The following is a 12,538-nucleotide window of genomic DNA, read 5'->3' on the forward strand; positions in this document are numbered from 1 at the left end:
TATTTGTCTCTGTATGTTGGCCCAATGTCAGCTGGGATTGGCTCCAGTCCCCCCCCCGCAACCCTTAAAGTACAAAGGTATAGTTGACCGATGGATGGAATTGTCACCAGTGCGCTATGAATCCTGGGATAGGTTGGCCTGAGAAGGATCCAACCATTGGCTCCTTAATTGAGCAGGAATGGAGTTGAAGGAGTCTTCGAAATTGTACAACCTAGTCACGCCACTATGACGCAATCGGTTTCCAAATGCAGCCTCCGACAAAGGAAGAAGAACACATCCTGTTCTGTTTTACTTTGTGTTAAATAACAGCTAATATAGGAACGAGCCAGCCAGGCAGACTGCTCCTCGGTGAGCCAGCCAGTCAACTAACCATCCAGGCAAAACAGCCCAGTGTGAGTCTGGCTCTGGAGGCCCTGCCAGTGATGCTGGGAAACAATGTGGTCCTCCTGTAAATCACTGGATACTTTGATGTCAGTCCTGCAGGATACTTCAGAGTTTAAGAGAGAGTGGAGGAGAAGAGGGAGGGAGCAGGAGAGGGGTATTGAGGCAAAGGAGGGGTGGCAAGAGTGAAGATGAGGGCAATGAGATTTGAGGAGACAGATATTCAGTTGTGTGAGTGTGTGGGGTTGGAATGGAAGGAGGGAAGCCCTGCAGGGAGAAAGGGGTTTGCAGCCAGTCCTTTCTCCAGCCTGGCAGCAGAGGGGATATCATGCTGAGGGCAGCTCTTTGTCTAACTCGCCGAGGGGACGCAGGAACATGGAAAGTAGAGTAACAGGGAGCTGAGATGGGAAAGGCCAGCTTAAGAATTCCCCAATGCGAAGAAGCTGTGATTTGTACAGATCCCGCCTACAGTGTCGTTATTAAACTCATTTTTATTAAGAGATTCCTCGAGGGCACAGTGGGAGTGCATGGCCATGTGACTGAATGTATGTCAAAGTGTGAAAATCGTCAGTCTGAAAACACATTAAAAACATAATCTAGTATTTCCCTATCATGAGGAATGGGTGGGTTCTACTAGCTATTCATAAATCCTTTATGGAATTTATGTGTACAACTTTCAAGTTTTAAGAAGGGAAAGTAGAAAGGCCTTTTAAGCCTGGAACCAAGCCAATAAGCTACGAGATAAATCGTTACCATAAAACGTTTGATTCGGAGCAAAAAAATAATTGGAAAACGGAACAAAAGGCAAAGATACAAGACTGTGTACATAATTATTTTAAGAGATCAGAAACTATTCGTCCCATACGACAGTTTCCAACTGGTAACAGTGAACTCCACCAATCAGAGACGTCGGTTTTACACTTTAGAATTGTGGGGCGTGTAGGTAGTGTGATATTGCGAATATAACATGTTTTTCTTAAAAGAAGGTTGATTTCATGCAGACTTGTGGCTTCTACATGTGCATATACCGTCATTTCTCAACCTCTGAGCTCTTGCTAAGTCTACCTTGGATGGTTACGACATTATGGCTAATAATCAAAATGTCAATGGAGAATGTGAATGGGACTTTCACTCCCGGAACCTCACTGTTGCGCTCTACTACACACAATAAAGCAGTCACATTGCAGCTAGTCAGAGCTAGTATAAATATTGTATGCTGTACAACGGCTGCACAACAGGAACACCTGACAGTTGCTACCCTCTACATTAGATTCATCGTCTGTATCTAATTCTAATGTGACGTTTTACTTGCTTCACTACTGTTAAGCCAAATTTTACTGCTCATGTAAAAACCTCATTGAAATGGAGTGTAGACTTTATCTCGTTAAAAGGATTTACATTGGACCGGAGAAGTGGGCAAACTCAAATGTGCAAACGGGGTCTAGCTCGGGCTTGCCCTCCCCTGCGCTGTTTGCATGCACGATAACTCCTGTTCATATTTACGCGGCAATGGAGGGCTCGAGTGGGAAGGAATTGTCCCATATAGAATCCAGATTATGCCAGCCAGCTTAGTCTGCCCACACCCAGCAAAGTGCGGCACAATGCGTTCATTCTTCTCGGCCTCGGGCCGCTCTGTTGTCAGACAGCACAATCGCTGTTTTGTTGGTCAGTTCCTACCATCCGACCGGCCACAGCCCAGAACCAGCCGCCTATTTATTCCTGAATTTACCATTTGTTTGGTAGAGATGTAGCTGCGAGGCATGTGACCACTCTGTGCTGCTACCCATCGTGCACTCTGTCAGCTCTGTGGAATGGTGGGAGCACATGGAGGGGAGAGTCATTTTCCCCAAGATATCGCATTCAGTTGGATTGTCTGTCACTGGGGGACCGTACACGACATATGTAATTCATTACGTGTGTGTGACATTTGGATTTCGATGCAGCCTTTCGCAGCTTGGAATCATTGGAGATATGAACAGAGGCTACGTCTCCTCTAGTTTCTCATATGTTTTATACGAAACGCACTGTATGAGCTTTCAGTCTGGCCTGACTTGAACCACGTTCAATTCCTGTTGAAACAACATGTTTTGGTGCGACGGGAGAGAAAAAGCAGGAAACCGGGATGAATCATGCAGGGCACACTACAGCACGGCTACATCCAAACAGCCAATACCTTTCACAACCTGGACCGCACACGAATGATTCAGTCCAATGGGACTGTGAAACTCGCTCTTGGTATTTGCAGCAAAGGTTCGTCGTCGGCTGTAGGCTGTGGAGTTGTTCCTGAAGGGGAATCTTTGAGCCCCGCGGTTTGCTGCCGTAGAGCCGCAGGTGCCAGACTTTTACTCTGACAGCGTTGAGAATGTTTGGATGTCAGTCTGAGGGAATTCCACACGTGTCTCCATTCAAGAGCGGTGCTTTGAAGTGACCCGCTTACACACACACACACACACACACACACACACACACACACACACACACACACACACACAGCCAGCTCTAGACCCAGAGCCTCGCGGCCGTCACCCTCTGCTGGATGATGGTTTTACAGGCCGCATCTCGAGGAAATACGAAGAGGATTTTTCTGTCGCTTCTCTGCCATGGCCAATTGCGAATCATCAACGACATTGTCTGGCCTCGCAATTATCACTCTTCTCCCTGAGACTCTCTGCCCTTCCTCCATGTCTGTACCTAAAGTAAATGTGTGTGTGTGTGTGGTCCTTTCTGGTGTCAAGATATTAAACGCAGTCACACGCTCTCCCGCCTCCTTCTCTGTTCTCAGGACTCTGGGCGAGGCCTGGGCCCAGCTGAAGAAGAGCCTAGCAGACGAAGCTGAAGTTCACCTTAAGTTCTCCTCCAAGGTAATGCAGCACATTCTGCTTCATCTCTGAACACGTGCAACCGGCCTCACGAACCCACCTGAGGTCACGGTCACGACGAACGAATGCAAAGTGGATATCCTCCTTATTTTAGTGGCTGGAATCTGAAGGTTGAATCGGTTCACGTTTACTCACAGCTACAGTGCGGGTGTCACCAACGTGTGCATCTGCACCGTGTTGGTGCCACAGCGTAGCCTCTGGTCTCAGAGTTTACCAGGTACTCCAGATCTTTCTGAAACTCACATGACTCACATCTTCACCTCATTCATTTTATGCGCAGTTGTGCTGCCTCTAAATGTTTCATTCAGTCTGAACGCAACTTCATTGGATGTTTTGATTCAACGAAAAGAAAATTAGGGGTAGGGAGATTGGTGCTGTAATATTTAGCATATTTACCGTATTTTTGTTCAAATTCTTGCTCTTACATATACAATTAGTAAAACTGGAAAATGATGACTTTTCACAAAGTTAACACAAAATAGCGCAAATATTAAACAAACATTTAAGCATCATGTACAACATGAAACAAAAAAGGAGATGCCATCACGTCGCTTTACGTGTCGCATAGAAAGTTCTTATTATCTATGCACAGTGAAAACAAACAATCGCAGTCCGTCTTCCACATCAAATGATGCTGTTTCCTCACTATCAATGGAGGCAATCGAAAATGAGTAGTAATCGGAAAACAACTGAGGACGCCTACTTTTTTAAGGATTTTGGCATTATTCATATAAATAACATTGTACTCTTATACCTCACTGTTGGGATATGAGAACACAACAACACCACAAGACACACATGCGGTCGGATGTTCAGAGAGGCTGTGTCGGCTGAGGCACATACTGGTCGTTTGACACTGACACTCGGAGTTGGTATTTATCAGCCACCACCTTTCCTGTCATTCTAGTCGCGATGTCCTCCTCTTCTTGGGGCAAGGAGTACGAGGTCCTCTTTTTCTCACTCGTATCCCCGGCTTCTCTTCTCGGTGCATTGCACTTCGTCTGCGGCTGTGAAGATCAAGCATTGGACGAGTTTGTTTTGGGAGGGAAGACGAAGGCGGGGTTACAGCTGGACCGACGGGGGCAGTGGAGTCGGTGATGTTATCCCCCAGAGATGCACAGATGTGTGCCGCAGTTCCAGGTTTCTTGGAGGAGGAGGAGGAGGACGGAGTTGAATGGAAATGGGCTTCAGGAGGGAAATGTAGATCTCATACGAAACTGACAGCTGGGACCAGGATACCTGCTGGCTTTTTAGGATCATATAACCAATGACAATCTTTCTACTCACAAGTTCATCATTTGAAATAATAATATCATCCTATCGCATTCTTGGACCAGTGCGTGTTCATCCCGCTTGGCATTTTAGGTTACTTTAAGCCTCTTTTTTTTTTAACCTTCAGAGAGCTGTGTCTGAAATGGAAGATAATCATTGTTGACATCTTTTGTTCTGGTTGTTGTTCGGCTCCATAAAAGCAAACATTTCTCATCTAAACTAGCACAATATGGGAGGATGATGACATCATGTAGAAAGCGGCTGAAGGGAATGGAGCTAATTATGTGTTTTAGATAATTAAATCAGATATTTAGACGGGGAATTAAAGTGATTTCCCTTTTTTAAAATTCATTACTTTATCATCACTGACATTTTAAATCTTAATTCTTTTCATAACTTGCTGCCGGAAAAATGATGGGGCATTTTTGCTTCAACACTACTTTATATGGATGCGCGAGTTCCTGTTTCTGCACCTGGATTCATATCGTCACTCAGCACTTGAAGCTGCCAGACAGATTTATTCTTTTCAGTTATCAGGAATGGGAAAGTAATCAAAAGTTGCACATACTTTGGACAACCAACACCATACGGCATGGATCACTTACTGACACTGAATTGAAATTCAGCTTCACAATGCACTGAATAATACATTCCTTCTCTGTCCCACCACAGAGGAAACACAGTTGTATTAGAAAGAGTGAAAATGACTTTCCCAAGGCATTCTTCTTCTTCTTCTTCGTCTTCTTCCATATTTGTCCTGTTGCAAACTCGCTGTCCTCACACGACACTGTTTGAGTACTGCTCTGGCCTACTTTATTTCAGCTTCAGTATGACAGATGAGCATGTTGAGTCTGTTGTCGCCGCACAATGCGAAGGGTCCAACTGCAAACCTCACTCCTAGCGCAGGACTCACACGTACGCGTTTGGATGCTTCAATGGAAACGCTGCTCATTCACTTTGAATGGGGTGACATCATGCGTTGCCAAACTGCATTGTAGTCCTCCTGCTTTGCACACACACACATACACACACACACACACACACACACACACACACACACACACACACACACACACACACACACACACAAATGAAGCAAATGCAGCAGAGCCTGTAGTCTCTACAATCACCAGCAGAGGGCGACTACCTGGTTGTAAAAAACATCAGTGAACATTGTCCTGAGGAGTTCATGGTCTCAATCTGTAGTTTCTCCTTCAACACTGCATGATGTTCATTTAGTAAACAATGCCAATCCACCCCTGGTTGCAAAAGAAATAACCTTGGCGCCGGTCAAAATGCGTAAACGGTTTTGGTAGGGGTTTCAAGCAGCAGCGCAGGCAGCAGCCACTCCTGTTGGGTTTACACAAATACCCAAGCGCAGCCAATCAAATCACGTTAATGCCAATGCAGAGATCGTTCCTGACATGGAACATTAAAATGAGCCTGAAGAGGGGCGGCGGAAGCAACTGCTGAACGTGGTACGTGTTCTTCTGGCTGTCGAGGTCACTTGCAGTGTACTTGGACAGCTAGAAAATTGGCACGTTTGTCCCGAGCAGCAAAATGTGATTGGATGTCGTTGTGGCAATCATGCCAGCACCTGCGTCAGAGAAAAAGAGAACTAGCCGTTCATTGTCTTCTGCTGGCCGGCGTTGATAGGTTGTCGGTTGTGTTTTGCTTGAGCAGCTCCAGAGTGAAGTGGAGAAGCCTCTGCTGACCTTCAGGGAGAACTTCAAGAAGGACATGAAGCGGTTCGACCACCACATCGCAGACCTACGGAAGCAGCTGGTTGGACGTTACGCGGCAGTGGAGAAGGTACACACACACACACACTGGAACACAGAGTTAAGAACAACTGAAAGGACGTGCAATGTAACTCAGTCATTTGGCAGCGACAGAATTTCAGGAATCATCTTGCTGGTGATTAAAATTCCACAGCCCCTCCATGAGCAGGCGTCTGTTTCCTGTCGCTGGGAAGCTCTTTGCTTTTTTGTACATGTACAATGAAGAGCTCTTGGCTGAAGCCCTGAAGGCAACTGCGAAATCTGCCTCACATCATCTGTCATCTGAGCGACATTCGCCCCCCCGAGAAGCGACAGCGCACATTTTTTCACTGATAAAAACGCATCTGATAGACTACCGAGCATTTAAGGCTGCTCAGTAGTGTAAGACACGGGCCTTGTTGGCTTTAAAGAAGCAGCTTGAACAAAGGTTGTTGGATGAATGCCTCTACAGTGCGTCGCAGACTGCATCTGAGTGGACACTAACTAGACCAACATTAGAATAACTTTCATCACCTCAATTATAACGACGTTCATTTCCAGAGCAATGCAAAATTGCTAAAGAAGGCGTTTTCTGCTCTTACAGTAGTGTAAGTACAAGTTTTTGTAAAACGAAGCGTCGTGATTTTACACATTGGGGTGGTTGTCTGAGACCTGAGCTTGATTTGCCTTGGATACTCTTATCTGCCACCAGGCCCGCAAAGCTCTGGCTGACAGACAGAAGGAGCTGGAGTTGAAGACTCAGCAGCTGGAGATCAAACTCAGCAACAAGATCGAAGAAGATATCAAGAAGGCCCGCAGGAAATCCACACAAGCAGGTCAGAGGTCAAATGTCAAACCACAGGCAACAGTCTGTCATTTTTAGATGGGAGGGAGTGCTGGTCGGCGTTTTCGTTTCGTGTCGCCGTTTCGAAACTCCCGCTGGATAACGTCCTCGGCGAAAATGCTCAGCAGAGCCTGCACCTCGTCGTCGGCCCATCTGTCGTAGCTTCTCTTCTGCGTGTCCATGACGAAGCGCGGTGGGGAGACCAACAAACAGTAGCGGGCTTGCAGCTGCACGCCGGCTTTTAAACATGGCGGGTGAAATAAAATGTGACGAGTACTCGACCAATCACATTTCTTCAGCACTGCAGCCCCGCCCCCATACGTCCCGTACCTTCGGTTAGTACTACCTCCCGAGCAGGGTCTTCTTCCGAGGGTAAATAAGTTACCCAGGAACTAAATTTAGAGCCTGGTTCCTCCTTTATTTCCTAGTTCCTAGGCGTAGTTCCCTACGGAAAGAGCACATTGCGGCCACTTGTAGCCACAATCTCATTCTAGCGGTCACTACCAGGGGCTCGTGACCAGGCAGGTTAGGGCTGGGACGTACATTTACCGGTAAGTCGAAAGCTTTTGCCCTCTGGTTCGGCTCCCTGTTGGAACAAGGTCCCCAGAGAACCGTGGCCCTTAGACATTCCGGTCAGCGATAGCTGAAATATGTTCATTCTTGACCTAAGAGTTAGACAGGCCGTTGTTCAGTACTTGTAAAGCTTTGTGTTCTCTCGTGGTTCTGAATAAAAATGTGCAAAAAAAAGAAAGAAATACTTTTGAACACGGAGTCTCTCCATGCAGCAGACATGCGGATCTGGATTTCATCATTCACCCTGTTAAAGTCCCCACCCCCGACCCAAATGCAGGATTCTCGCCCGAGCGCGATCACCAGTGGTTTATGTCAGCGCTGCCCCGCAGCTACAAATCAGACTCCGCTGGCAGGCGGATCTCATGCAGCTCAGTAAATAGTTAACTTACTGCACAAAACTCGGTGTCCTCCTTCGGTGTTTCTCAAGCCCTTCGCTGGAGCGCCCCTACGAAGGGCCCGGCTGTGAACCGAGATGCTGTGTTTGTCTTTTTCACATGAGTCATGGGCTTTATCAGCACTTGGAGGCCAGACTGGGAGTTCTCTTTTTCATGAAGGGCTGGGAGCGGAGGGAAGAAGAGGGGTCAGAAACATTCTTCTCTCGACTAGTCTGTTCACACCAGACCGACAGAAAGGCGTGGGCGTGGACTAACGCCATAGCCCCTGGGAGCACCACACACACACACACACACACGCACGCACACGCACACAATGTGACTGCAAAAAACATCCATCCCCATAAAGTCACTTATCATAGAGATTAGACTGTGTTTTTACTGGTATATATGGAATTAATCGACTGAGATAATTTGACTAATTCCAAGGTTTCAGGATCTTGTGGTCGGATTGCTCTGTTCGAATGATAATAGAAACGCGAGAATGTGTTTTCTGTGAATCCATCAGATGAATATGAGACTGAGTGGCTGCTTATATCCACACTGCTGCTATAGCGTCATTTTCTCTGGTATAAGCATTAGCTTATGTTATCTAACTTTCACTGAGATATTTACTGAGACACTCTGTGGACTTTGTGAGTGTTCTCTACTTGTGCGACTGTTTTGTCGCAATAGCTATTGTACCACAATCGCCACTTGGCTCTGAATGAGGGAGTTTGAGTCAAACTTTGTTGGAGGCGTTAAGAATATGAGAGTCATATTGTTACGGTAGGGGGGGAAAAAAGGACACGGCTGCTAAAATACTAAATTGTCCTTATTGTCAACACGTGCACTCCGTCTTCTGGCAAATTAACATGAACGAGTATGAACTCATTGTTTACCTGCAGGCAGTGGAAAGTGCATGTTAACCAGCAGTTGTATCCCAAGCCGCTGCTCCGTGCTGATAAAATCTCTGTCTCATAATGAAGCCACGTCATCGGAGACGAAGCAACGTAAATCCAAGTTAATGACAACAGCCGGGCTGCGTATTTGGCTACAGCACGTAAAATAAATGATGATTTGATTGATGCACTCACAGAGGCTGCTTTGTCGGAGCCCGTTTTTTAGGGCGACACAAACGCTGTTTCAGTCTGAGCAGAGGTTTGGACTGGTGTGAAAGAGATTAGAAAAAGTTCTGTGGCTTAATGTGGATGTACTTATTGGAAAATGGTGTTGTCATGTCAGTCAAAGCACCCCCACACAATTCTAATTAAAGGAGATTAACTGGGTTTTTGCCTGTTGAAACCTAATTAAACAAATAATACTCAAATATTTGTATTCGTCACCTTAATGTTGTTGTCAGGAATATTATTGATGTAATGTTACAGAAAAGAAGAAGAAAAAAAATCAAATAAAAAGTGATTATATCAGCATAATATGATTATATCCTTTCAGTTTTTTAAAATAGCATTTTTCCTAAAGCAGTCTTTTCAGCAGTCCTCACTAAAACAAGAGAAAATGTATTTATTAGGGACTACTTTCACCGTGGGCTGATCTACATTTGGGGCTGTAGTGAGTATCTGGGGTATCTTGGAGTTGTGTGGGAGCGTGTGTTCATGGTAATGAAGGAACATGTGTAACAGTGTGTTTGACTGGCGGACGACAATGGAGCTCAGTGGCTCCGAGGAACTAGAGTGTGCACCACCGCAAAGACCCAGCAGTCTCCTTAAAGTGTGCAATATTTAGAAGAACTTATTCACAGAAATTGAATGTATTGTCCATAACTATGTGTTCATATATGTATGTTCACCTGCAACATTGGATGCAAGTCTCCATGTTTGCTACGATGTGTTGAGTACGCTTGTTGCACAAAACGGTCCAGAATATGTCGCATTCGCATTGAATTTTCACTGCAGCCGGAAACCGGGAATGGAATCAGCCTTGCGACACCATGAAGTGTCCGTGTCGGTCGCTCGGTTGGTTGCGGGTTGTGACTTTCCCATCAGATGCCGCCAGAAAATTACACACTTTGGCTTTAAATTCAATCAAGCCGCGGCACATTGCCGCACACTCACAGACATCAGTCCCCTAAATATGCCAGATTTTTTATTTTATTTATCAAGATCTATGAATTATTTCCTGGGAAATTGGTAAAAATGGCCAAAAAAAATTGGGGTTGTAGTTTTGTGAAAGTTTTGAATAGGTCACCGACCTGGAGTAAGTGACTGTCTAACAGTAAACAGATGTAGACTGTGATGTCATGACTCAACCAGGCATGACCACATGCTGTGTCACACACAAGTACTCCATCCACACTGGCTTTCCACACACACACACACACACACACACACACACACACACACACGAGAGTCCCCCGTCCCTGCGTGCTGCTTATGCAACTCCGGGGAGAAAAAACAGCAGCAGTTGTTGACGGTGCTGGTGGCGTCTGGCTGCCAGCGATGACGAGTGCAGTGTGAGGGAAGCGGAGACGACGCTGATGCCAAAACAACTAAAGCGCCGCATCTGTCTGCTCACAACAAAGGCTCATTATCGCTTTGAGCGCTCCCTGCATCGGACTAGACACGGCCCAGGCTCATCTATGTCTCCTTATTCCAGGGATGTCCTAATGTCACCTGAGGCCATGGTCCCCGTTCTACGGAGCCAATTACTTTTTCCTTCACAATAGAAACCTCTTTTGCTTTTTACAGTTGATGGCCTGAGATGAGGCGCTTATCTGCGGCACAACCAACAGCTCGTTTTTGCATTTTTCTCCCCATTTTCTCTTCGGTTTCTATTACTAGAGCTACAATCAGAGCTCCCTCTACTGTAAACTGGACTGCCCCAGCGAATACTGCTACTTGTTTTGCTGAGCTAGCTACAACATGACATCCCCATAAAAATCCAATTAACCAGATCTGTTCCTTTTTACTCCTTCAAGTCCGCAGACCCTCCAGTGGGTCAGTCATTATAAAGTCAAGCTGTTCAAACCCACAAAACTTTTACCAGATGTGTCAGGCTGAGTTTTGGGCACGCGTAAATGAAGCGATGCTCTGATAAGCTGATATAGAATATACTGCAGAATCTGTAGATAATAGAGATAATACTGTAGAGTGGGAAAAAAATATTTTCTAAAATTCATGATTCTTACGCCTGCTTGAATCAGTAACTTATTACAACCATGAAGGGGAAAATCTCTATATGTGATGTGAAAGGTGTCGACTGCAGTCATGCAGGAGTTGTTTGAGACAAAAGAAAGGAGCTAAAAGCAGATTTGGAATTACCAGGTGGCCAAAAATAAAAAAAGAACAACAACTCCAAAACAAATAATGTATTTTACAGTAACTACAGCAAACTGTCCGGCCTGACGTACAGCATACAGCTGCCAGCTGATCTGTGTCTGGAGGGGGTTATTTTGTTGGCTTTTGCCCTTGTGAAACCGCAGTGAGTGACGCGTCTGCGCAACAACATTTTCAGTCACTGTAGTAGCAGTTGCCAGGTTCAGCTGGCTTAAAGGTTTTTGTGATGATCGACCGAATAGGCTGTTTTAAGAGTTGTTCATTCTCTAACTGGATTCACAACAACCTGCGCAGCAGCACACCGCCTCATCTCATGGCTGTCACGTGGCGTTTCAGTGAGTCGCTGGAGGATTCAGATGTCAACCAACCAGGCAACAAACTATGAGCAATGTCTGTTATTTAGTTGTGGACGTGTTTGACGTCCCCATTAGGACCTCAGTTAGTCCCTATAGACTCCACACTAGAAACTGTCCTACACTAGCTGTGATCTGTTCAGCTGTCCTGATTAAAGTACAAATACAATATTAATATGCATATGTAACAGCAGATATAATAGTCAAAGATTGAGGCTCATCTGCTGAAGAGGGGGAACGATCAGCATCATTTCCCGCTCTGATCTAATCTCACGCATGATTAGTGTTTGTTTGTGTTGTCAGCAGGATGCAGGCGGCAACGTTAATGGCAGGACTGATGAGGCCCTCTCCTCTTATCGTGGATTATGTAATCATAATGACATCTATTATCGGTCCAGATCGTCTGCACTGTTTGGGATAATGGTGTCGGCCGGGTGAGGTGGAACAAATGCTGCACACTTGTGTTGTGGTGACCCGGTCGGCTGAGAGGGAACAGTTGGGCAGCAGCGCCATCTCGTGGAGACGGTGTGCACTACAAGCGCAGTACTGTATATCCCGGGGCAGACACTTTGTCAGGCCTCACAGCTGTTGCAGTCGCCAATCTGCGCATGTATTTCCAAAATAAAAGCCTCTGGTCACCGTGTTTTTACTCTTTTGCCACAGGAGACGATCTGATGCGCTGCGTCGACCTTTACAACCAGTCCCAGTCCAAATGGTTTGAGGAGATGGTCACCACAAGCCTGGTGAGAAATCCTGCGTTTGATGGTTGGATGTGTGCGAACTGTGGCTTTGCTGCAAAGGTCAATTAC

General features: G+C 45.9%; 1 protein-coding gene across 1 annotated transcript in view; it reads left to right on the plus strand.

The window, feature by feature from the left end:
• gas7b (growth arrest-specific 7b) overlaps positions 1–12,538 on the plus strand; it is a 55,385-nt gene that overhangs the window by 40,165 nt on the left and 2,682 nt on the right. Inside the window, exons 9-12 of the mRNA XM_035612830.2 lie at positions 3,164–3,242; positions 6,216–6,344; positions 7,005–7,128; positions 12,393–12,472. Coding sequence (XP_035468723.1) covers positions 3,164–3,242; positions 6,216–6,344; positions 7,005–7,128; positions 12,393–12,472 — 412 coding nt within the window. The remainder of the gene's footprint in view (positions 1–3,163; positions 3,243–6,215; positions 6,345–7,004; positions 7,129–12,392; positions 12,473–12,538) is intronic.

This window comes from Scophthalmus maximus, chromosome 16 (genome assembly GCF_022379125.1).
Source record: "Scophthalmus maximus strain ysfricsl-2021 chromosome 16, ASM2237912v1, whole genome shotgun sequence".
Classification (NCBI taxonomy): Eukaryota; Metazoa; Chordata; class Actinopteri; order Pleuronectiformes; family Scophthalmidae; genus Scophthalmus; species Scophthalmus maximus.